The following is a 24,533-nucleotide window of genomic DNA, read 5'->3' as shown; positions in this document are numbered from 1 at the left end:
GATGCCCTCTCGTTGCAGCAGTGAAGACAGTGACGAGGAGTGGCGGCGGTGCCGGGAGGCAGCTGTGTCGGCGTCCGACATCCTGCAGGAGTCAGCCATCCACAGCCCTGGCACGGTGGAGAAGGAGGCAAAGAAGAAAAGGAAGTTGAAAAAGAAAGCCAAGAAGGTGGCCAGTGTCGACTCAACTGTAGCCGCCACCACCCCCACCAGCATGGCCACAGTCCAGAAGCAGAAGAAGTCAGGCGAGCTCAACGGGGACCAGGTGTCACTTGGGACCAAAAAGAAAAAGAAGAAAAAGGCAAAGAAGCCCAGCGAGTCCTCTCCATTCCCACCAGCAAAGAGTGCCACAGCTGTACCTGCAAACTGAACTCAGCCGTGGGCACAGGGCTCAGCCAGCTCCAAGGACAAGGTGCCCCCCCGGGGACAAGGCATTTCCAAGCTCCACCTCCCTCTCCAAGTTCAAGGACTGAGCTGGCAAACCCAGACTGCCCATGGGACCCTGATGGTGATGAGGGCTTGCTCGAGAGTTGGGCCAAAAAAGTGGCTGTAGGGTGAGAAGCCCAATCAAGGCCTGCCCCTCTGTGCTCCCACGGAGGGCTGGCGGGGGGGCTGTGGTTCCAGAACATTTCATGACCTCAGGAAAAAAGGAACCTTCTGTTATTTGAGACTAGTGGCCAAGTGGTGAAACCTCCATCTCCCTAGAACTGTCTGAGGTGGGCAGGGGAACGGAGACCTTCCCCACCACCTCCTTAGCCTGGTGTGAGAAACAGTTTTTAGAAAATGAGAGAAGGGATCCCCAAGAGGCCAAGGCCCAAAGAAACTTTTGTTCTTCTCTCCTTAGCCCAAATAGACTTCACAGAATTGTCTGAAAAAGGAGAGCTTTTTCACCTCCGGCTTTCTAGAATTTTCTTTGCATTTGTGAATATACCACACATGATGGTGTCTCTGAGCCGACCAGATTATGGAAACTCAGTTGTCAGAGGACCCAAAACAAAACTTAGAGTGATTTGGATATTGCCTGTCAATGCTGAACCTTGAGACATTTTAAGTAAACATCCTCCTCCTCTCTACACCCCCAGGATTTGTGCATTCACCCCACCCAAGACTTCAGGAAGTGTCATAGCACTCATGGACTAGGTTTCATGGGACAAAGGCATTCTGCAAGAAGTAGAAGCGTGTGGCTGGGTGCAGTGGCTCATGCCTGTAATCCAAGCATTTTGAGAGGCCAAGGAGGGTGAATCAGTTGAGGCCAGGAGTTTGAGACCAGCCTGGCCAACATGGCAAGACCCCGTCTCTACTAAAAATACAAAAATTAGCTGAGCATGTTGACACATGCCCGTAATCCCAGCTACTCAGGAGGCTGAGGCGGGAGAATTGCTTGAACCCAGGAGGTGGAGGTTGCAGTGAGCCGAGATTGCACCACTGCACTCCAGCCTAGGCAATGGAGCAAGACCCTATCTCAAAAAAAAAAAAAAAAAAAAAAAACCAAGTAGAAGCTCATGGCCAAGCATGGTGGCTCACACCTGTAATCCCAGCACTTTGGGAGGCCAAGGCAGGTGGATCACTTCAGCCGAGTTCCAGACCAGCCTGGGCAACATGGCGAAACCTCATCTCTGTAAAAAAAAAAAAATACAAAAATTAGTTGGGCGTGGTAGTGAGCGCCTGTGGTCCCAGCTGCTTGTGAGGCTGAAGTGGGAGGATCCCTTTTGTCCAGGAGTTCAAGGCTGCAGTGAGCTGTATAATGCCACTGCAGTCCAGCCTGGGTGACAGTGAGACCCTGTCTCCAAAACAAAATTTTTTTAAAAAGTAGAAGCTTGAGGTTAAGATGAAATCTGGCTTTGTCATTAGAGTCTCAGCAGAGCAAGAAAAGCAGAGACGTGGGGTGTGAGACCGTGGGTGCTGGAGCCCATCTCCTCTTCGCAGGCCCCTGGCCTGCCCCAGCTTCCCTCTACCTTCCCAAACCCCATCTGAATGATTTGTGTACAAGCAAGAAATTTCCACCGCATTTCTCCTTGACTTCACTAAAAGTTAAATAAACGTGCCACTCGCCCCAGCTGGCTACAAGCTGTAGGGGGTGCCGGGTCACCCCAGGCCTTTTCCTGAATCCCAGGGTGGACGCGGTACACTGACGGCCAGGTTCTCAGCAGCAGGCCCAGGGATGTGGGACCATGCTTGCCCTGGGTTCACGGGCTCCTTTGTCCCTCCTGGCGGTGCTCAGGACCTCAGACTCCTCAGGGTGGCTGCGAACTGCCCTCAGCCAGCCAGGCCCCCAGGCTTCTGAGTGTTAGTCTTGTCCACACAGGTAGCTTCTGTGCCCTGGGGTCACCTCTTCTCCTGGGCACCTCAGCTTGGCCAGCTGCTCGGGCCTTGCTGCCTTCTGAGCTCAGCTACTCCTGCCCCAAACAAGGGCAGGGTCTGCAGGGCCCTCGAGACAGAGGAGCTGCCCCACCAGGACCTGGACTTAGCACGGTCGCAAGGCTCCCACAGGAGTAAGGCCGACTTCCCAGCCCTGAAGCAGCCTTCCCAGTAGAGGCAAGAGGCCAGGCTGGTCTCAGAGGCGTGATGCTCTTGGGAACAAATACAAGAAAGCTGGAGGTCATGGGGCCTGGGAGAGGGAATCGCTGGGGACAGGGGAAGCCGGGAGAGCCCTGCCTGCCTTCCCTGTTAGCTTTGGCCTCCCTGGGCTCAGGCATTGGAGTCCCAGGCCCTGGCACAGAGTAGCCACCCAGGAAGTGCCTGTGTGAGTAGGTGATGGGGTCAGTACAAATGGCATGTGGGTTACTAGCTGGAAGGAGTTGGGGCAGGATGGAGTGGCCCGGTGGGTGCATTGGTGACAGAACAAGGCCATGCTGATCCGGGGCCTCTCAGAGCTCAGCAGGTCACAGCTACACAGGCCTGTGTCCTGAGAAGTGTGGCTGCCAGAGTGGTGTAGCGGTCCCAGGGCTCTCCACAGGCCCAGGCTGGGGGTGCCCAAGTCATAGGCTGCCCCCTTCTGTTCCAAGTAAGAAGACTGTATCCCATGCAGCAGTGACAGTCCCTCCTACATCTGCCAGGAACAGGCTTTGCTCTTAGCTCTCCACGACCCCCTCCTGTGCAACCCGAGCAGCCCTCCATTGGTTGGGGCACCTCAGAGCCCTCCCTTTCTGATGCATCAGAGCAGAGTGGGGAGCAAGGCACAGCTGTCCAGGAAGGGCCACAGGAGCTTGGCAGGCTCAGGTCCTCCAGGCAGGGCTGGCTGCTGCCCTCATCACCCCCCCAAGCAGGCAGTACAGGCCCCAGGGCCCAGATGCCATGGTTACTGGGAGGAAGAGGCCATCTGCGTGGAGATGAAGGTCTCAATGACGCTGTGGTTGGACGGCAGCAGGTGGCTGTGGCCGTTGCTGGAGTCTGAGCTCTGGTACAGCACCAGGCTGCTGGAGGACACTGTGGAGGCAAACAAGGCTGCTGGCCACCCACCAGGCACCCACCGCACCTGCCCGTCCCTAGGGGTACTCGGGATGGGGAGGCAGGGCCACACCTCCTGGATCACAGCAGATAACAGGAACCCAAAGTCATACTTCTACCCTCGGTTCTTAACAAAGGGAGCCTCCCAGCCAGGGTCCGGGGCCGCTCAGGGAGTGGCCTCAGTACCTCTTAGTGGGAATACTGGAGAAGCCCCGGTGAGATGCCGAGGTAGGTAGTTGTACGTGTTGGCTTGGCTAGGCTGAGCCTAACGCTAATCTAGGCGCTGCTGTGAATGCAGGTGCTTTGTAGATGTGGTTAACGCCACAATCAGTTGGCTTTGAGTAAACGAGATTACCCTGAAAATATGGGTGGGCCTCCTGCATCAGTGGAAGGCCGTAAGAGCAAAAACCGGTTTCCCAGAGAAGAAGGAATTCTGCCTCAAGGCTGCAGAATTCAGTCCACAGAGTTGCCAGCAACAGATTTCAGGCCTGCCACCCCCCACAGACACCAGCCAAGTCCTTCAAATAAATCTGTTGGTTCTGTGTTCCTGGAGAACCCTGGCTGATGGCAATGGTTAAGAGAATGGGTTTTGAGGTTGGACCTGGGTTCGAGTCCTGGCCCTGCCATCTGGTAGCTGTGGGAGATGAGGCAAGTCCCTCCCCTCCTTGAGTGTCCATTTTGTCATCCGTAAAATGGGGGTGATCATGGACACGCCTCCTGGGGTGAATGCCAGGACACAGAATGGCCTCAGTGGCTGTCATGACAGTTGCCAGGGCCGGGTCCAGGAACCTTATAGAAAGGGGGCAACTTGCAAAAAGGCAGGCTGCAAAGCCCAGCCACCTGACTCCAAAGTGCCCACTCCTGACAATGACATCATGGATTACAAACTGAGGTGACTGCCCCACCGCCAGGGGTCATTGGAGCCGATGTGAGTGGATGCAGTGAGGCCTGGTGCACTGTTACATGGGAATATGAATTTTTCCAATTTTCCAAAAGATGCCAGAAATCCGGATTTCTATGTGAAAATTCCTGATTTTGAAATGTTGGCAACAAATTCAAAGAATGTTCAACCCTGAGCCAAGCCAAACCAAACACGTGCAAGAGTCGCTTCTGGCTCACAGACCTGGTCCTTATCATTACCCTCCACTGCCTCTAATGAGTACTTCATCTTTTTCCTCAATCCAGTCCCTGAGATGTTCTTGTAAGGTGGGCCCCGTCTTCCTGGGGTCGCCTGTGCCTCTTGGGCTTCATGGGCACATAGGCGGTGTCTGGGAGGCGGGGAACCCCAGGCCCCCCCCCCACCCCCGCCCCGCCCCGCCCCGCCCCGCCATGCCTGCCAGTGCTTCCTCACAGCAGCCCTAGGCCTGCTGCATGCACAGCCCCACAGTGACGGACAGCAACGAAAGGGGTGGGACCAACGTGGAAGGGGGGCAGGGACAGTAAGGGAGGGGGCGGAGCCAGGGCCTCTCACCCGTGGGGCTGGCGCTGAGCCGGTGGGCCGGCTGCAGGTGCTGGATGCCGGCAGGGTCCTGGCTGGGGACGTGGAGGGTGGTGGCCTGAGAGGACGGCGTGTGAAGCCCAGACTCACTGGAGGCCTCAGTGTCTGAGGTGAAGACCTGGGGGAGCAGAGCAGCCTCCTGAACCCGGGGGACGTGGGGGTGAGGGGCTCTGTCACAGGCCGAGGGAGGGCCAGCAGGCCTGGACCTTACCTGCTTGGTGGGCGTGAGGCTGGCCAGGGCGCTCAGGTTGGTGGTGTCGGTGATGAGCATAGTCTGCGGGAGCAGGCCCGTGTGGGTGTACTGGGCCACCTCGGGCTTGTGGCTGTAGAGGGCTGGCCGCAGGGGAGAGAGGGGCAGACGTGGCAGACGTGCCTGACAGCCCCAGTCCCAGGCCTCAAGACTGGGGAAAGGGGGGCATGGGGCCTGCTGAACAGCCAGGCTGGGCAGCAGTTGGAGATCCAGGGCTGACTTTGAAAAGTGGGGGCTCCGGATAGAGGAACAGACCCTCTCCTCATTACAGGGAACTGCTCAGCTGGGATTGAAGCAGGGGAGCCTAGAGGAGGCCAGAAACCAGCTCCAGCTTCTCTTGTCACCTGGAGACAGCAGGTATGAAAGGGAACGGGAGGTGCGGGTGCAGGGCTACTGTACTAAGCACAGGTGCTACTGTACTAAATGCAGGCGCTATGTACTAAGCACAGGTGCTACTATACTAAACACAGGTGCTATGTACTAAGCACAGGTGCTACTGTGCTAAACTCTGGTGCTGTGTACTAAGTTCAGGTGGCTCCTGTCAAAGAGCAAGGCAGAGGACAGCAGTACTTCCATCTCCAGGCCACCTTTCCAAATATAACCCCATGTTTTGCCTACAGCACCTCCACCCACCCCGCAGGAGACACACAGACCCCACAAGAGACACACACACTCTAGGAAAAGGCACATAAACCACATATTCTCACAGTGACTCAGATAAAAATGTAACACACACACTCCCAACCACGTACACATAGACATATACATGCCCAAAATCTCTTAACCCAGTCCCAAATTCCAAAAAGGTCTGAAACCAAAAGATTTCCTTAAGATTGGCACTAGAGCTCATTTGGTGGCAAAACCCAGCCTGAACCTGACATGAGGTTATGAGTGTTTAAACTGCCTTGTAGAAATCCTACCTTTGGCTGCAGAAATAGCAGTGCTTTGATCACAGGGGGCTGTCTCAAACCCTGCTGGGAGTGTTCTGTGATAGCTGGCATATCTGTTGCCCAGGCTGGAGTGCAGTGGCACAATCTCAGCTCACTGCAACCTCCGCCTCCCAGGTTCAAGCGATTCTCCTGCCTCAGCCTCTCAAGTAGCTGAGACTACAGGCACGTGCCTCCACACCTGGCTAATTTTTGTACTTTTAGTAGAGACGGGGTTTCACCGTGTTGGCCAAGCTGGTCTTGAACTCCTGACCTCAAGTGATCCGCCCACCTTGGCCTCCCAAAGTACTGGGATTACAGGCGTGAGCCACAATGCCTGGCCCCAGATTACCTTTCTAAAATCTGAATAGATTTTAGAAATTCATACGGCCCTAAGAGTTTCAGAGAAACACAGGCACACACACACAAACGCATGCACAACCGATACACACCCAGACGCGCACTAGGGATCTGCTCACACAAGCAGTCATGTGCACACACACGGATACGTGCATTCACATGGGAACACACTGTGGCCTGCAGACACCCTCAGTCACGGAAACACACTTGTCCCGGAGACACACTCAGACTGCAGTGCCTGCCAGGCACCCCTTTCCCCTGCATCCATTGACAGCCAACCTCTATCATCATCTCCCGCTGTGTGGGGCACAGGGCGCTCACCGTGGGGGCTCTGCAGCTGAGCCATGGTGGCCATGAAGGGGCTCTGGGTCACATGGCTCTGCACAGGTGGCATGAGTGGCTGCTGGTAGGAGGGGTGCAGCGGCTGGGAGAACTGGACGGGCTGCAGGGTGGTCAGGCTGCTGCCCATGCTGTTGATGACTGGCACACTCTGTGCCTGCGTGGAGGCCAGGCCTGGAGTGGAAGGGGCGGGAATCAGCTGGGCCCCCCAGTTATATCCCACCCCCGCCCAAGACCTCCCAAGGGCACCACCTCTCCTTCCTAGAGCCCGTGGTTTGGAGGAGGGGGCAGGGTAGTCAGGAAACAGCCCTCCACTGGGACCTGCCACTAATTTAAGTGGCTCTGGCAAGTCATTCCGCTCTTTATCTAGGCTAGTGGGAGAGGCAGGCAGTGACTTGTTCAAAAGTTGTCAAACTGAGGTTCCCTGGAGCCCTGGGGTCCCACAGCAGTGCAAAGGCCCTGGGGTTAGCTCTCTGCTCCCCTCTCCTAGCAGCTCCCTATCTATCTTATGTACTGGGCTTCTGCATAATTGTACCTGCAAATAAGGGCTTTCTGGGCTTAATTTTTCTTCATATAACACTTAGAAAACATCAGTCCCCCTTACCCTGCTGTAATGTGCCCATAGACCCTTCACCTTCTGAGGTGTCACAGAATTGATGTATTCTGCTTAGTGCCTGCCTCCCTGCTTGAGTTGCTGAGATTTGGGTCTGTCTGGTTCACCCACGTGTCACTGATGTAGCACAGTGACTGGTCCAGAGTAGGCACTGGATAAATACATGTTGTATGAATGAATGAATGAATGAGTCCCAGTGGCTCTTCCAGCTCCTGGATTCTGTGGTTGCCCCATGAGCCTCCCACCCAGGTGCCCACCCATCCCCACCAGCTTACCGATGACCAGGGTGGAGGCACCTGTGTTGGTGAACGTAGGACCCAGGGAGGCAGGCTCACCAGGCCCGATGGTCATGACCCCAGGAAGTGAGGCCATGATAAGGTTCTGGGGCTGCTGGTTGAGGCCTGGGGATGTCTGCTCCAAGCTATGCAGTGCTGTCAGGGTGCTGACAGGGGGGAGGGGGCCCCCAGCTGCTGAGACCTACGAGGGGAAGCCAAGCTGAGTCGGGGAGTGGGGGGCCAGGGTCCCCACAGGGCCTCCCTAGGGACTGCTCCAGAATCTCCCTGCCAAGGAAAGATGAGGTTGGGTTTTCCTTACAAGCAGGGACGCTCACCAGCTTGGCTTCTGTACTCAGCAGGCTGTGGCTGGGCTCCAGGCCTGTGGGGGACACTTGGTGCAGGGGTGTAGACACTGTCACTAAGGGACCACCGCTGCTTGAGGGCACTTCTGCAGTCTCACTGGTTGCAGGCTGTCCATAGCGCACACCTGGAGAGAGAAGCAGTGTCCTGCCTCAGCACCCCACTGCCCTGCCCTCCCCTGCCTCCGTAGCCCTCATCACTTCAAACTCCATTGGTTTGCTTAGGCCAGCTGCCTGTCTGCCTTTATGCAGCCAGCAAATCCGCCTGTGTTTCTACCTTTTACCAAGCCCTGGGTCAGCTGCTCCCAGTTCCTTGAAGGCTAGGACTGCATTTATTAGCTCCATTCCCCCCACTGCCGAGTGCTATACCTGACATGCAGTAGGTGCTCAGTAGAAGACAACTGAACTGAATTTGACTGAATTTAGTTGAATTGAAATGAATTGAATTGATACAATCTGAAATGAATGAATTGAATTGAATTAACCCAAATCAACTTAGGTTGAGTTGAGTGGAATGATATGAAGTGTAGTGGACGGTGTGGAGTTGCATGTAGTAGATGGGATGAAGTTGGCTGGAATGGGTGGAGTGGAGTGGATGGGGTAGAGTTGAAGGTAGTAGATGGAGTAGAGTGGATGGAGTGGAGTTGAATGTAGTGGATGGGATGAAGTTGGGTGGAAGGATGGAGTGGAGTGGATGGAATGGAGTTGCATGTAGTAGATGGGATGAAGTTAGCTGGAATGGATGGGGTGGAGTGGATGGGGTAGAGTTGAAGGTAGTAGATGGAGTAGAGTGGATGGAGTGGAATTGAATGTAGTGGATGGGGTGAAGTTGGGTGGAAGGATGGAGTGGAGTGGATGGAGTGAAGTTGCATGTAGTAGATGGGATGAAGTTGGATGGAATGGATGGAGTGGAGTGGAAAGGGTAGAGTTGAAGGTAGTAGGAGTAGAGTGGATGAAGTGGAGTTGAATGTAGTGGATGGGATAAAGTTGGATGGAAGGATGGAGTGGAGTGGATGGAGTGGAGTTGTGTGGATGGAGTAGAATGGATGGAGTGGAGTCGAAGATAGTGGATGGAGTGGAGGTGAATGGAGTGGATGGAATGGGGTTAATTGTAGTGGATGTAGTAGTGGATGGATTGAATAGAGTGGAAAGGAGTAGAGTGAATGGAATGGAGATAGAGTGGAATGGATGAATGAACAGAGTGAAGTAGAGTGATAAGGAGTGGCGTGAATGGAATGGGACCAAACTGAAGTGCTAAGAGTAAGAGGTTTAAGTGACTGCTGTCACTGGGACAGTCCTCCCCAACCCTCCCACCTTCTCACGTGTCCCTTGTCCCCACATAGCACTCACCGTGGACCTTACTGGGGGAGAGGGCAGGTGGGGGCAGGCCAGGGGAGCTGTGAGCGGGCAGCGCAGGTCCCGGGCCTGGCCCTGGTGGGGGCCCGCTGTATGTGTCCATGGCCAGCTTGTGCCGGAAGGCTTCTTCTTTGCGCCGGTTGGCAAACCAGTTGTAGACACGCACCTCTGTGACGAGGTTGGAGCCCAGTCCCTGTGCCTGTGATGGGGACACCCCCCTCTGGATACATTCTGCCCTGCAGAAATAGCCACCCATGAGCCTCCAGGCCAGGCTCAGAGGAACCCTGTCCTGGGCATGAGGGGGAGTGTTCTGAGAAGTTGAGCTCTGCTGGAGGGTTTGAGGCTGGCAGATCTGGGTTCCAATGCCAGGTCTGCTGTGTGACCTTGGGCAAGTGACAGTCTCTCTGACCTCAGTATCTCCATTAATAAAGTGGGCAAAAGAGCCATAGGATTGTAGAGGGAATCAATTAGGTGAGCATCCATGGAAGGGGTTGCTTGGTGTCCAGGGTGCAAGGGGGCTGCGAGGAATGGGTTTAGGTTCAAGTATTCTCAATTTTCTGGGCCAGGCTAAGCCAACATCAGGAGTTCTTGGCGACTGGACAGCCTTTTACAGGACCTAGAGTCACCTTCCCCTTTCCTGGCCTTGCCGCAGCCCAGACCAAACCAGCACTGTTTCCCACTGGCTGCTGTACCTATTGCACTCCTCCACCAGCGTCTCTCGCTCTTCCTTGCTGGGGTTCTTCTGCCTCTCATAGGCCTGGAACAGGATCTGCTGGGATGCTGGGCCCCACTTGAAACGGTTCCTCCGCCCCTTCTTTGTTGGTAGCTCATCACCTGTGGGCTCTTCAATCAGCCCTCCCTGCCCTGCATGGGTGAACTCTGCAGGCACAGAAAGCCATGAGTGGGGTACTGGCCACTCTCACCTTCCCAGGTCTGTTCCCCTGACCTTGCCCTTGACTTTTTCTCATTGCCAGAGTGCTGAACCAGAGGAGCTTACAGCTAGAACTTAGAAATCATCTAATCCAGTGATGACAAACACACAGCACACATGCCATCACTTTCTTAATCTGTGTTCAAGGCAAACATCACTAATCAATCCCTGAATGCTTTCCTACCAACCCAAGATATGATCTCACCATCCTTCTCAATACAAGACTGCAGGTAAGCATTAGCCTTTGTTCTGATTTGGCACATTTACTATCCCCATTTTACAGATGAGGAAGCTGGGGCTCAGAGAGCTTACATATTTTTCCAGGGTCATGCAGGAGAGCAAAAACTTTAGCCATATGTCCTCAGTAGATTCAGAATTATATTCAGCTTTCCAGACTTGAAAATCAGGCTTAAAATGCAAATGTTAGCTAGAGGAAGAGACCCAGCCAGCCGCCATCGGCTGGTATCACTTTACTGGAAACTAGTCTACTGGATTATCCTTGAGCAGGCCACCGAAGGACTGGGACACACAAGTGCTAGGACAGCACTTTATGAGAAGAGAGGAAGGTAGATTCTGAATCAGAAGCACAGCAGCAGCAGCAGCAGCAGGGCCCTCACCATCTCAGTGCCAAGAAGCAGCAGTGGGCCAAGTGGCTAGGACTACACACCTGGTGCACCACACCTGGCTCATTTATTTTTATTTTTATTTTTTGTAGAGATGGGGTCTCCTTCTGTTGCCCAGGCTGGTCTTGAACTCTTGGGCTCAAATGATCCTCCCACCTTTACCTCCCAAATGTGCTGGGATTACAGGTGGGTACAACCACACCAAGCTGGGAGCTGGCAGTATTCTATTTTTTATCTGTATTCGTGTGTTCACTTTGTGAAAATTCATTGAACTGTGTGCTTTGGATTTGTGCACTTTTTATGTTAGACGTCATGTAAAAGTTTCTGTTAGAGCAGACACAGTGGTGCGTGCCTGCCATTCCAGCTACTTAAGAGGTTGAGGCAGGGATCACTTGAGTCCAGAAGTTCAAAACTAGCCTGGGCAACATGGCAAGACCTCATCACAAAAAATGAAATAAATAAAAGTTTACATTATTAAGTATAAAAAGAGTCATTCAACTGAAAGTAGCTGAAAAGAAGAGCTCTTTTCCTTCCGAGGTTACTAAGCTGGTAGGATGGCAGCCCAGGGCTTCCAGAACCCATCTTTGCCTATATGAGGAGAGTCTGTCTGAGAATGAAGCTAACAAAACAGAAAAGAGTCAAGAAATGCTGTGGGAACCTCATTTGAGCCCCTTGATCCAGCCATGCCTGAAGCAGCCCTGGACTCCTCACATTGCTTCAGTTGATACATTCTCTTTTCTGTTTAAATCCATTTGAGTTGGGGTTCTGTCCCCTGTTACTGAAAGAGTCCTAATACTTCAGTCATATATTGACTCTGCATCTCAGATTCTCCAATTTCTCCTTAAAAGTTAAAAATCCCCCAGGGAAAGCTATTTGGGCCACAGTTTGCATCTCTTCTCAGCTCTAGGCTGAAGTCCTTGATGACATTTCTAACTGTTAGAAAATTTTTAATGCATTTTATCGAATATTGTAAAATTTCATCTAGTGATGGTTTTAGGGGAACACGATTTCTCTCAGAAACTAAATCTAGTTCTAACAGATTTTCAAAATAAATCTTTATTGTTTCTTCTCATACAAATTAAAATAGTATTAAAATGTACTGTTTTTCCAAGTGTGTATTACAGCACAGTAGAGTGTGAACACCCCAATAATTGGGATGAGGGGTAGCTATAGAGTAAGGACTAGAGCTGTCTATTGCATGCCTGCATACATACATACATACATACATACATACATACATACATACATGCATTTATTTGACAGAGCTTCCCTCTATCACCCAGGCTGGAGTGCAGTGGCGTGATCTTGGCTCACTGCAACCTCTGCCTCCTGGGTTCAAGGGATTCCCTTGCCTTGGCCTCCCAAGTAGCTGGGATTACAGGCGTGTGCCACTATGTCCAGCTCATTTTTGTATTTTTAGTTAAGACGGGGTTTCACCATGTTGGCCAGGCTGGTCTCAGACTCCTGCCCTCAAGTGATCCATCCGCCTCAGCCTCCCAAAGTGCTGGGATTACAGGTATGAGCCACCACACCCGGCCTGCATACATTTTTTTTTTCAACAGTGATTTTTACTGTTGGTGGAAGTGTAAATTGATATAACTTCTTTGGAAGGAACTATGCCAATATGTACCCAAGATTTTAAAGCAGCTACTCTGTGTTCCAGCATTCCACTTCTAGGAATTTATCCTACAGACAGTCACATGTGAACACACACTTATATAAAGAAGGATGTTTTTTGCTGCAGTTGGTTGTATTTGCAGATTGCAAAATCCCTAAAAGTCCTTCAGTAGGTGGCCAGTTAAACAAATAACAGCCAGCAGCCCTTATAAAAATGAGATCCATCAATCTCTCAGTGCCGAGATGAAAAGATGTACAGGATTTATTGCCAAGAGACAAAACACAACGTGTAAAATAGTGTGTCTAGTATGTTCCCGTTAATCAGAAAAAGTGCAAGAAAATAACATATCTATTGCTACTATGTGCAGAAAATCTCTCTGGAAGGATACACAAGAGTCTGGGAATTCCAGTGGCCGTTTTAGGAGAAAGGCATCTAATTTTTCTTATAAATTCTGTTTTTCTTCTTTTTTTTAAACCGAATGTGTATTGCCTTTCTTTCTTTCTCTCGTTCTTTTTCTTTCTTTTCTTTTCCTTCCTTCCTTCCTTCCTTCCTTCCTTCCTTCCTTCCTTCCTTCCTTCCATCCTCCCTTCCTTCCTTCCTTCCTTCCTTCCATCCTCCCTTCCTCCCTTTCCTATATTTCCTTTCTTTTTTAGAGGAGGAACCTTGCCATGTTGTCCAGGTTGGACCCGAACCCCTGGGCTCAAACAGTCCTCCCACCTCAGCCTCCCCAGTAGCTGAGATTGTGGCACACCACCGTGCTTGAACCTGGGAGGAGGAGGTCACAGTGAGCTGAGGTCGCGCCACTGAACTCCAGCCTGGGCAGTAAGAGCAAAACTCTGTCTCAAAAAAAGAAAAGAAAAAGAAAGCAGGGACCCAGTTCATTCATCTTTGGATGTTCAGGACCAAGCCTACTCCCGTCCCACAGAGTGCCTGGTGCGGAATAGGTAATAAATGCCGGTTGAATCCCACTGACTTCCTTTCCATCTACCTGTCTATGTAATGGGGATGGTGAAGCTTCCAGCCCCCACCTATGAGTTAGGGGAGAGTCGTGGGCCCTCCCAGGGAAGACACAGGGTAGGGTCATTACTTACGCTGCGCCACCTCTCGCTGCTTGCGGACGTACCAGGTGTACAGGGCAGCCCTCTTCTGCGTCTTCATGGGAGTGCCCTTGTTGAGGTGTTGGGACAGGTGGGACTGGTTGAGGCCAGTGGTGTCGACCACCTCCCTCTGTGGGATGTTGTGCTGCTGCAGGTAGGACTTGACCATCTTTGCCACACGCCACGGGTCCTCCCTGGGAGGAGGGCAAGGACAGGGTCTGCTCAGCAAGGGGTGTCTCTCCCCATAGGTGGAGCTGGGGTCCTGGGTGCCGGAACCTTGTCAGCCCTGAGGGTGGGGACTGTACATGAAAGCAGTTATGGAGCCCAGGGGCCTACACTTGGACTCAGGGACAGGGAGGTATGGTCATTTATGCCAGGACACAGGGACACAGACACATGGTCATGAGGACAGAGACTTCTAGACACACACACATGACAAACATGTGGACACAGGTCTACGGACACAGACACTGGAACAGATGAAGGTTTAGAAATATGGATACACAGACACACAACACAGATGAAGATATGTGCATAGATGGATGGATGGGTGAATGGATGGATGGGTGGACGGACGGATGGATGGATGGATGGGTGAATGGATGGATGGATGGGTAAATGGATGGATGGGTGAATGGATGGATGGATGGGTAAATGGATGGATGGGTGAATGGATGGATGAGCGGATGGGTGAATGGATGGATGAGCAGATGGGTGGATGAATTGGTAGATGGATGGACTGGTGGATGGATGGTAGGGTAGAGTGGATGGACAGATGGGTGGATGGATGATGGATGGATGGATGGTTGGTTGGATGAATGGATGGATGGATTGGTGGATGGGTGGGTGGATGGATGATGGATGGATGGATGAAGGAGACCTGCTGGAAAAAGGAAAGCATTGAATCTGGAAACAAGGAAAGAAATATGGATTCTCCAATTTTACACCCACTCCAGCCTGGGTGACAGAACAAGACCCTGTCTCAAAAAAAGAAAAGAAAAAAAGTGCATTTACTGCCAGTGATTAGGGCACAAACATATATATATATATATACACATATATATACACACACACATATATACACACATACATACGCGCGTGCACACACACACACACACATATATATATATATATATAGAGAGAGAGAGAAGCCACTGAGGCCCACAGAATTTGCATCATTTTATCCCTTGCCCAAGGTCACAGGGCAAGCAGAGTCCCATCCACCTGAAAGGATTCAGTTCTAAGACAGCCTTTCGGGCAAAAAATCACAAAGTCAAAATGCTTCCTGAGGCTGGGTGCAGTGGCTCCCACCTGTAATTCCAGCACTTTTAGGAGCCTGAGGTGGGCGGATCACCTGAGGTCAGGAGTTCGATACCAACCTGGCCAACATGGTGAAACCCTGTCTCTAGTAAAAATACAAAAATTAGCTGGGCATGGTGGTGGGAGCCTGTAATCCCAGCTACTTGGGGGGCTGAGGCAGGAGAATTGCTTGAACGTGGGAGGTGGAGGTTGCAGTGAGCCTAAATCTCACCACTGCACTCCAGCCTGGGTGATAGAGTGAGACTCTATCTTTAAAAAAAAAAAAGCTTCCTGAAAATCTGCACCCTTGGCTATGGCCAGGCCAGTTTCCCCACAGCACCAGAACAGGCGGCTGGTTTTTCTTTTCTTTTCTTTTTTTGAGACAGAGTCTCACTCTGTCGCCCACGCTGGACTGCAGTGGTGCGATGTCGGCTCATTGCAAGCTCCGCCTCCCGGATTCACGCCATTCTCTTGTCTCAGCCTCCCGAGTAGCTGGGACTACAGGCGCCCGCTACCACGCCCGGCTAATTTTTTTGTATTTTTAGTAGAGACAGGGTTTCACCATGTTAGCCAGGATGGTCTCAATCTCCTGACCTCGTGACCTGCCCGCCTCGGCCTCCCAAAGTGCTGGGATTACAGGTGTGAGCCACCACACCCGGCTGCGGCTGGTTTTTCAACAGAGTCCCAGGTGACAGGGTTGACATTCAGAGGCCTCATAGTACCAAAAATGCATATGAACACTGGAATCCTACTCTGTGGGCTGAGATTCTCCCACCAGAGAGACTCAAGGGACCTGATGCCACCTGTGGGTCTGCGTGATTCCACAGCCTGTGCTCTCCCCTGCCTCACTGAGCAATTCGCTTCTAGAATTTGAGGCTTCTAATATTGGCACAGGTGACAAATGGCACAAGTAGAAGGCAGTTCCTTGCCACGTTGCTTGCCATAGCAAAAGATTGGAAGCGACCAAGGAGCCCAGCAAAAGGATACTGATTAACCAAATGGAGGTGCATCTGTTCAATGCAACCACTGAAAAAACCCCACTGAGGAAGCTCTGTGTGCCCAGATGGAGCGGAGTTTATCTGGTGTGTCTGCTGTGCTGCTATTTATGAAAAATTTGAAGTGAGGTAAAAGAGGATTTCTACATATCTGTGCACGTGTAAAATACCGGAGGGCACGCAAGGAACTGGGGACTCTGGTTCCTTCCAGAGGAGAACGGGGTGCTGGGGACAGGAGTGAGAAGGACAGTTTTCTCTGTTGTCCTTGTGTACTTTGTAAATTACGTAATAGATAATATACTATATACGCATACATGATATTTTTATTTTTATTTAGTTTTTTTTGAGACAAAGCCTTGCTGTGTGGCCAGGCTGGAGTGCAGTGGCGCGAACTCAGCTCACTACAACCTCCGATTCCCAGCTTCAAGCGATTCTCCTGCCTCAGCCTCCCAAGTAGCTGGGATTACGGGTGCACACTACCACACCCAGCTAATTTTTATATTTTTAGTAGAGACAGGGTTTCACCATGTTGGCCAGGCCGGTCTCAAACTCCTGACCTCAGATGATCCACCCGCCTTGGCCTCCCAAAGTGCTGGGATTACAGGTGTGAGCCACCGCGCCCAGACAATATTTATTTTTACTTATTTATTTTTCTTTTTAGAGGCTACTTGCCCTGTCTCCCAGGCTGGAGTGCAGTGGCATGATCATAGCTCACTGTAGCCTCAAACTCCTGGGCTCAACTGGTCCTCCCACCTCAGACTCCCAAGTACTTGGGACCACAGACACATGCCAACATGCCCAGCTAATTTTTGTACTTTTTTTTTTTTTTTGGTAGAGACAGGGTCTCGCTATGTTGGCCAGGCTGGTCTCAAACTCCTGGGCTCAAGCGATCCTCCCACCTTGGCATATATAATATTTAAAACTGAATTGTAAACCGGGTATGATGGCTCACGCTGGTAATCCCAGCTCTTTGAAAGGCCGAGGTGGGAGGATCACTTGAGCCCTGTAGTTCAAGACCGGCCTGGACAACATAGTGAGACTCTGTCTCTATTAAAAAAAAAAAAAAAAAAAAAATTAGCCAGGCATGGTGGTGCACACCTGTAGTCCCAGCTTCTCAGGAGGCTAAGGTGGGAGAATTCCTTGAGCCCAGGAGTTTGAGACCCGCCTGGGACAACATAATGGGACTCTGTTTCTACAAAAAATAGAAAAATTAGCCAGGTGTGGTGGCACAAGCCTGTAGTCCCAGCTACTCAGAAGGCTGAGACAAGAGAATCTCTAGAGCCCGAGAGGCCGGGGCTACAGTGAGTGGTGATCGCGCCACGGCACTCCAGCCTTGGCGACAGAGTGAAACCCTGTCTCAAAAAAAAAAAAAAAATTCTGAAATTTTACTTGACATTTACTCAAGTTTACTTTGAGCCAGGTACCGTGCTAAGGGCTGGCCACTTACATCTTATAACCCTAGGAAGTAGACGCTGTGCCCATTTTGCAGAGAGAAAACTGAGGCTCAGAAAGGCTCACTCACTTGTGCAAGGTGATCTAGTTGGGACTCAAAAATATTTCATGTTGCCAGGACCACCCCCTACCAGGCCTCTCCCTAGCTTCTCTCTCTCCCTTCCTTCCAGGGCTCCTAGGATCCTCTCTCCTTCACCTCCCCGCTTCGCTGAGTGCCAGTCAGAGCTCAGAGGGAAAGGGCAGTACAAAGTCCAGCCTGGTGCTCCGTGGCAAACATGTTTATCTGATCCTAGAGCCAGGCTGCCCGATGCCTCCCCTCCCCCATCTGTAGCCACCACCCTCCTGTGCCGTGTCCTCCTGTGTCCTCCCTTCCTCCCTCCTTCCTTTCTCTCTCCCACAAAGAGAATAGGGTCAGTCTTCCTCTCACCTTTTGAGAGCCTCTCCTGGGCTCAAACCAAAGATTTGCTATGTGCCCCTGTCCATCTGATTCCACGTCTGTCTGTTTCTCTCTCTCTCTCTCATTCTCCTATGCCAGGTCAAATTTAAGCTGAACTTGAAAATAAAACAAAGGGCAGCCACCCTGCACAAATACATGTGCAACCCTTAGAAACAGAAGACAGGATTTTGAATGTGAAAATGGAAAGCAAACTGTTAAAGTGAGCTGATAACGAATGTTCCACTTTTAAAAAATTCCTAGTAGAGTTGGGCAAAAAATCCACAACAAAAAAGTGAATTTTAAATGCCAGTTAGGAGACAGAGAACCAAGAGGGCATGTCTTTCCCTTTTCTGGGAGAAGCCACCTGTGCCACTTTTTTCTAGAACCTACTGAATCATTGTCTCTCTCTCTCTCTCTCCCCACCCCCCATTCCTTTGCTATCACTCTCTCTCTTCTGTCTGTCTCTCTGTGTGTCTCTTACACACACACACACACACACACACACACACACACACACACACACACACACACAGTCTCCAAGGGCCTGACTCTTTTTGAGGGCAGCTTCTCTAACTGTCCTAGCTCAGAACTAAGAGGCCAAGGCTGGGCGCGGTGGTTCATGCCTGTAATCCCAGCACTTTGGGAGGCTGAGGCAGGTGGATCACATGAGGTCAGGAGTTAGAGACCACCCTGGCCAACATAGTGAAACCCTGTCTCTACTAAAAATACAAAAATTAGCTGGGTGTGGTGTCATATGCCTGTGGTCCCAGCTACTCAGGAGGCTGAGGCAGGAGGATCACTTGAACCTGAGAGGCGGAGGTTGCAATGAGCCGAGACTGTGCCACTGCACTCCAGCCCCAGCAACAGAGTAAGACTCCGTCTCAAAAAAAAAGAAAGAAAAAAGAACTAAGAGGACAAGTCTCCAGGCATCTCCTGCTTTGACTCTAAGGGGTTTGAGTCAAACCAACATGGGTTCAAATCCCGCCACTGCAACCTGGCCACGCGTGCTCTTGCATGACCCACACCTGCCCTGTAACGCGGGGTAAATCCACCCCTACCCCACACTGCTACTGGGAAAGTTAAATGAGCTTCAAATAGGGAGGATGAACTTTGGGCAATGCCTGGTGCACAGTAAGTGCTGAATTTGTGCAATAATATTGTCATCATCATCATTTTAACAATGCAGCCCTGGAGACTCTTGGCCCCACACAGCAGAGCCCAGGAGAAGTGAAGACCCGCCCACATCTTCCTCCTCTCTCTCCTACCCATTCCGGCGTCAATCGGATGTCCAAGGCTTTGAGCCTCTTGCCCTCTGGCCCCTGGGGTTTCAGGGCATGCAAGGTTGTGGTGTTCCTCTCCACATCTGGAGGGGGAACTGACTTCTCAGTGTGGGGGCTTTAGATCTGGCCTTGATTCTTTGGTTAACCTTCGTGTGCCTCAGTTTCCTCATCTGTGAAACGGGGCTAATGATATTTCAGACTTCAGAGATGGGGAGAGAAAAATGAGCTTAGCCCATTTTGTAAGCCCTTTGTGAACTCTGAAGCATGGTATGGAAGTAAGTTGATGGTCAAGTTGAACAGCAGGAATGACTGGGGAGGGGAAAGTGCGACCTCGAGGTTGCTGTATGGAGCGTGAGGTAGGAGGATGCAGGTCTAAGTCTTGGCCTGCCTTCAGTCCTTTGGAAGAGTTTCGTTTGGTAAGGCACTGCCTCTCTCAGCCTTAATTTGCTCATCTGTAAAATGGGATCACTAATAATAACTGCTGTGTATTGCACTTACTACACGTGGACTCTACATGTGCCATGCCACTTAACCCTGTGGACAAGGGTTATTGTCATCTCTACCCTGCAGACAAAACTGAGGCTCAGAAAAATAAAATCATCATGTGCTCAAGCTAAAAAGGGGCAGAGCTGGGATCAGGATGCAGGCAGTCTGGCTTTTGTCGGGGACGTCAGATCCTCTGTCCTCCCTTGGCTACTGGCTTACTGAGTCTCAGTGCACTGATCCTGCCTGATGGGCAGGATCAGAGCACTTCAAGGTTGGGGTTTGAAGGCCGGGGGCAGTGGCTCACGCCTGTAATCCCAGCACTTTGGGAGGCCGAGGCGGGTGGATCACCTGAGGTCAGGAGTTCGAGAACAGCCTGGCCAACATAGTGAAACCCCATCTCTACTAAGATACAAAAAATCAGCCAGGCATGGTGGTGCATGCCTGTAATCCCAGCTACTCAGGAGGCTGAGGTGGGAGAATCACTTGAACCCGGGAGGCAGAGGTTGCAGCGAGCCGAGATCGCGCCACTGCAGTCCAGCCTGGGCGACAGAGCGAGATTCCATCTCAAAAATAACAACAACAACAAAAAAGAAACAGGTTGGGATTTGAGCTGATCAGGGACAGAAAGGACCCGGGAGGACACCCAGGAAGGAAACCTGGGTCCCAGTTTGTCCCTTGGCCACGTCTCAGGCTGCTGGGCCCTGACCAACAGGGCAGCAGATGTCTTCAGGGCGTCAGAGTATCCCAGTCACTCACTCATTCCTGCTGCGCATCAGCCACTTAGGCAGGATGTGGGTACAAGTGGTAAATAAGGCAACGCAGGCCTTGTCCTTGAAGAGCTTCTGTTTTCGTGGCAGGAGATAGAAAACAAACAGATAAATCAGATGATCACAAGTCATGACAGGGAACCGGAGAAAGTAAATGACAGCAGTGGAAGAGAGTGATGGGGAGTGGGGCCCCCTTTTGGATGGAGCAATCAGGGAGCTGAAGGAGAAGGAACCGGCCATGGGAAGATCTGAAAAGGGGTTCTGAGCAGCAGGAAGAGCACATGCAAAGGCCCTGGGGTGGGAATTGGCTTGGGGTGCTGAGGAACAGCAAAGCCACAATGACTGCAGCAAAGGCAGCAAGAAAGAGAAAGACCTGGGAAGAGATCTGGGAATTTGGTGGGGTGGAGGGAGGGGAACGAAACCATGGCAGGGAGTTTGGATTTTATTCCTTGGCCAGGGAGGGAAACTGAGGCAGAAGGAGAGGAACAGACTTGCCCAAGGTCACTCAGGGAACTAAGGGGGAGATCTGAAGAAAGAGCTCAGGTTCCTGCTGTGGCCCCAAACATGGGGCACCCCAGGGAGGCCTGGGACCCAGGACCCACCCCGGCTTCTTCCCAGACACTGACTTCTCCCGGGAAACAGCTTCTACTAGACATTCTGCCTCTGTACCGTCTTCCCAGCCTCAACCTCCCCGATGGCCCGGGCCTTCAATAGGGGTCCCCCGCCCCTCTCTCCCTGGCTCCTTCCCCGACCCTGACGCTGGAGGCCCCACTTTCTTCACTCAGGGCGTTTTCCGATCCCTTTTGTTACCTGAACAATAAGTAACCCAGGTAGTTAGTTATAAACTCTGCAGGAACAAGGAGCTGGTTGATAATTTATAGCAACATCTCAAATTTAAATGGAAAGTAAATAGCATGCTGTTAGCATTAAAGAAAACCCAATCGGGGCAGGCGGGAAGCACTCCAGCCTCCTTGCAAGCTTGGGGCGCCTCATTCTCTCCCGTGCCCCTTCTCCCAGCTGGGTCTGAGCCCCCCGCCCCCTGGCTCCTCCGTTCTGCTTCTCCCAGCTTCTCTCTCCATCTCCCGCAATGGCCTCTCTCTACACTCTCTGCCTCAGCTTCCAGGTCTCTGCTGGTCCCTAGGAAGCACTTTGACCTCTGCTTCCCCTTCAAATGCTGTGGATGAAGCCTCCCCCAACCCCACCATCCCACCAAAGGGGGCTGCTGACCGAGAGAGCTCACTCAGCCAGGTAAGAAAGCATCCCCTGCCCCCACCCTCACCCCAAAGCCCCCAATCCCATCTGGGGCCCTGGGCAGGTCAGGCCCAGCCCCACCCCGTCGGGTTGCCTTCGCCCTGGGTCTGGGATGCCTGACTCTTTGCCCCTCCCCTGCAGCTCTGGAGTCCTTTGCCCTCCTCTTCCTGCCAAGTCAGTGGGCCCTGACTGCTCCCCTGCCCCCTGTCCAGGCCCTCGGGAGGCTCCCTGAGGCCTCTGGGAAAGCAGGAATTCACCAGCCCTCCCCCACCCCAGCTGGGATCAGGACCTTGGACAGAAAAGAGATGGGCCCCTTTGGAGCATCTCTGGGGCTCGATCTCTCTCTGACTCCCTGGCCACCCCCTGCAGGCCTCTGGTCCCCGGTCATAGCAATTGAGAGCACCAGACAGAGTAGGTTTGGGGCCTCAGTTGGGTGAACTTAGTCCAGCTCCTTCCCGGCTCTAAGCCCCAGTTTCCCCATTTGTGAAGAAGCAGAGTCACTCATAGCTTCTGCCCAGGACTCATCACCATGAAGGAAAATTATTCCCGTGAAACCTCAGCACAGCGCCCAGGAAGTAGTGAACCTCCTCAAGCAGGCGCTGTAGGGTGGAGGTCAGGGAACCGCTGGAGAGGGGTGGCCCCTGCAGCCCCCAGGCCATCCTTCCTTCTCCCCCGCACCCCCATCCCCCACCCCCACTAGCTGGGAGGTGGGTTGGCCCAGATCTTTCCAGGCCACCATTCCTACAAGTTAATGATCACAGACCTTATCAGAGCCTTTTGCCGTTTATAAATTTATAAAACAAAAGAGAAATAATAAAGCACGTGGGTAATTAGTAACTAGGTCTGCTCTGCTGAGGAGAGGGGAGGCATCGAGCTCAGGACCCACCCAGTTCTCCAGGAGACGGGGAGTCCGCCAGCGGATGGGGATGTAGAATGGGGAGCCTCTAATGGTGAGGTGGGGTGCCTGTGGCCATACAGCAAAGGGGAGAAGCTCCCACCTCGAGGCTCTGTCTGCCTCAGGTAAGAAAGACCTGGGCTTCCCTGGCTAAATGCATGAGTCCCTAGGAGGCCAGGAAAGCCCCCAAACCCCAGCTTCCGGCCCTCCTCCCTGGCAGTGCTTCCTGATCCCCAGAACCTACCCACTGAGGGCTCAGTGCAGGAGTTAGGGTCTGGAGAGTATAAATGATCATAGTGGCTAAAAATTTCCACCACCCCCCAGTTCTCCAGGCATTTGAGTTGTGAACTCACCTGCTTTTTCTCCCGTCTTGGACCCCCCTGGGAAATGTCCCCCCTGCCCAAGGACTGGGTTAAAGGCCTCGGCTCATGGGATTTGGGACTCTGCAGAGGAGCAGTTCAGGGGCTGGAGGATCAAACCTCCAAGCAAGGACCCCTGGGCTCTCATGGGCCCTGTCCCCCTTCCCAGCAACTAGGCTAAAGGCCAAAGCTCATGAGGACTCAACTCAGAAGGGGGGCTCGTTAGGGGCCCCTCTAGGCTCTTCCTGGGAGCTGGGACGGGGAAGGGCTCCTTACTGCAGAAGGGTCTCCACCACGGCTTTCTGGTGGGCCGCCTCCTCAGGGCTGAGGTTCTCCAGCTCTTTGAGGATGGGTGGCGTGAAGTCTTCCCCATCGTCGTCCGTCTCATCCTCGGAGCCCCGAGTCTCCCCTAGCCCATTGGGCAGCTCAGCCAGATCCCCTCGACCGCCGCCGCAGGACTCCCCTTTGTCCAGGGGGCCTTCTCCAGCCAGGAGGTAGGGCCCCGGCTCACCCAGTGCCTGGATCAGTGCCTCTTTGCTCAGCCCTGACTCGAGCAGGGCCGCCAGGAGCTCCGTCTGCAGCTGGCTCAGTTTAGAAACCATGGCTCGGCTGCCACAGGGCCACGCGGCCTGGGTCCACCACGCTAGCAGCCTCCCCCACCGCGTGGGTTGCGTTTGCCTGCCAGCCGGCAGACACAAACCAAACTCCTTGCACCCACTGCCCCCCCAAAACCCCACTAGCCAAGCCCTGTGGGCACCCCCAACCCCCAACCCTGGCCCCAGCGGCCCGTGAATCAGGGCCCCTGCCTGCTCTGTTTACATTGGAGCTGGGGAAATTCTCCAAGGTTCATATTTATCCGTGTGCTTAGCGAAGGGACTGAACTTTGGACTTCAGCCCTGCAAAGTGCAGGCCTCATGGCAGCAGAGAGGGACAGGGAGCTATGGCCTGCGATGGGAGTGGGCAGAGGGGAGAGTGGGGGAGGCGCAGGTGAGGGGCCCTGAGCAGCTGGGATGGAAGGTGCTGGGAGCCAGGGAGGCCATCAAGAGTGCAGCATTGGGTCCCTCCCCCGAAAGAACCTTGTAGGGGCATCATGCTGAGACAGGAGAGCCAAAAATGCTTGCTGCTTACGAGAGCAGCAGCAGCAGGGAGCTCTAGACAGCTGGGCTAGCTCTTCTCAAGGGCAGAGGACGCTCACGGCCATTTTGGGACCCTTCCATCCATTTTGGGACCCTTCTACCCCACTCCCGGCCTGACACCAGGCCTCCCTGTAGGAAAAAATATGTTAAGATTACCATGTGCCAAGAACAGTGCTGGCTCTGTAAGGGCAAATTCACTTCATTGCATTCTGCTACCAACTGTGAGTAGGTACAGAGATTATCCCCATTTTATAGAGGAGGAAATCGAGGCTCTGCGCGGTTAAGTAACTTGTACAGGGTCATACAGCCAGCAAGGCACAAAACATGCAAGGTGAGACTGAGTTGAGATGAGTGTGGCACTTGCCCCAGGTGCAAATTTATTTTTTTATTTTTTGAGCTAGGTTCTCACTTTGTTACCCAGGCTGGAGTGCTGTGGCGCGATCATAGCTTCCTGCAGCCTTGACTTCCTGGGTTCAGGTGATCCTCCC

General features: G+C 52.6%; 2 protein-coding genes and 1 long non-coding RNA gene across 11 annotated transcripts in view; 2 read left to right on the top strand and 1 right to left on the bottom strand.

Moving 5' to 3' along the window:
- Positions 1 to 2,064, top strand: part of C13H12orf43 (chromosome 13 C12orf43 homolog) — a 13,975-nt gene extending 11,911 nt beyond the window's left edge. For 4 of the 6 annotated variants that reach the window (XM_055237804.2, XM_055237806.2, XM_055237808.1 and 1 more), the window contains one exon: positions 19 to 2,064. In XM_055237804.2, coding sequence (XP_055093779.1) covers positions 19 to 367 — 349 coding nt within the window. In that variant the 3' untranslated portion in view covers positions 368 to 2,064. The remainder of the gene's footprint in view (positions 1 to 18) is intronic. The other 2 variants (XM_055237805.2, XM_055237807.2) reach the window with 1 other exon arrangement.
- Positions 1,995 to 23,737, bottom strand: HNF1A (HNF1 homeobox A). 4 transcript variants are annotated; one of them, XM_055237759.1, is made up of 10 exons: positions 23,186 to 23,737; positions 13,684 to 13,883; positions 10,113 to 10,299; positions 9,415 to 9,656; positions 8,041 to 8,192; positions 7,706 to 7,907; positions 6,800 to 6,991; positions 5,154 to 5,275; positions 4,916 to 5,081; positions 1,995 to 3,423 (listed from the first exon to the last, which is right to left on the bottom strand). In XM_055237759.1, exons 1-10 carry the CDS (start codon positions 23,509 to 23,511, stop codon positions 3,296 to 3,298), a joined length of 1,917 nt encoding a protein of 638 aa, XP_055093734.1. In that variant the 5' UTR covers positions 23,512 to 23,737; the 3' UTR covers positions 1,995 to 3,295. The 4 variants fall into 4 exon arrangements, with proteins under 4 accessions (XP_055093734.1, XP_055093735.1, XP_055093736.1 ...); XM_055237760.1 differs by having other exon boundaries at positions 4,916 to 5,060; XM_055237761.1 differs by lacking the exon at positions 6,800 to 6,991 and having other exon boundaries at positions 4,916 to 5,060.
- On the top strand, positions 4,914 to 24,533 carry LOC134732072 (uncharacterized). Its single transcript, XR_010114999.1, has 4 exons — positions 4,914 to 5,052; positions 5,464 to 5,549; positions 10,395 to 10,581; positions 21,521 to 24,533. It is a non-coding gene; the product is annotated as an uncharacterized lncRNA (long non-coding RNA).

Source organism: Symphalangus syndactylus, chromosome 13 (genome assembly GCF_028878055.3).
Source record: "Symphalangus syndactylus isolate Jambi chromosome 13, NHGRI_mSymSyn1-v2.1_pri, whole genome shotgun sequence".
Classification (NCBI taxonomy): domain Eukaryota; kingdom Metazoa; phylum Chordata; class Mammalia; order Primates; family Hylobatidae; genus Symphalangus; species Symphalangus syndactylus.
The sequence above is the reverse complement of the archived record's forward strand: the minus strand, read 5'-3'. Positions and strand labels throughout refer to the sequence as shown.

Bases quoted from the DNA above. Each gene is read 5' to 3' on its own strand.
- HNF1A (XM_055237758.1), bottom strand. From the start codon at position 23,511: ATGGTTTCTAAACTGAGCCAGCTGCAGACGGAGCTCCTGGCGGCCCTG. The intron at 6,992-7,705 runs GTAAGCTGGTGG...CTTCCACTCCAG, and splicing joins TGCCTCCACCCTGGTCATCG to GCCTGGCCTCCACGCAGGCA. The intron at 3,424-4,915 runs GTGAGAGGCCCT...TTGCCTCCACAG, and splicing joins GCTCAGCGCCAGCCCCACGG to TGTCCTCCAGCAGCCTGGTG.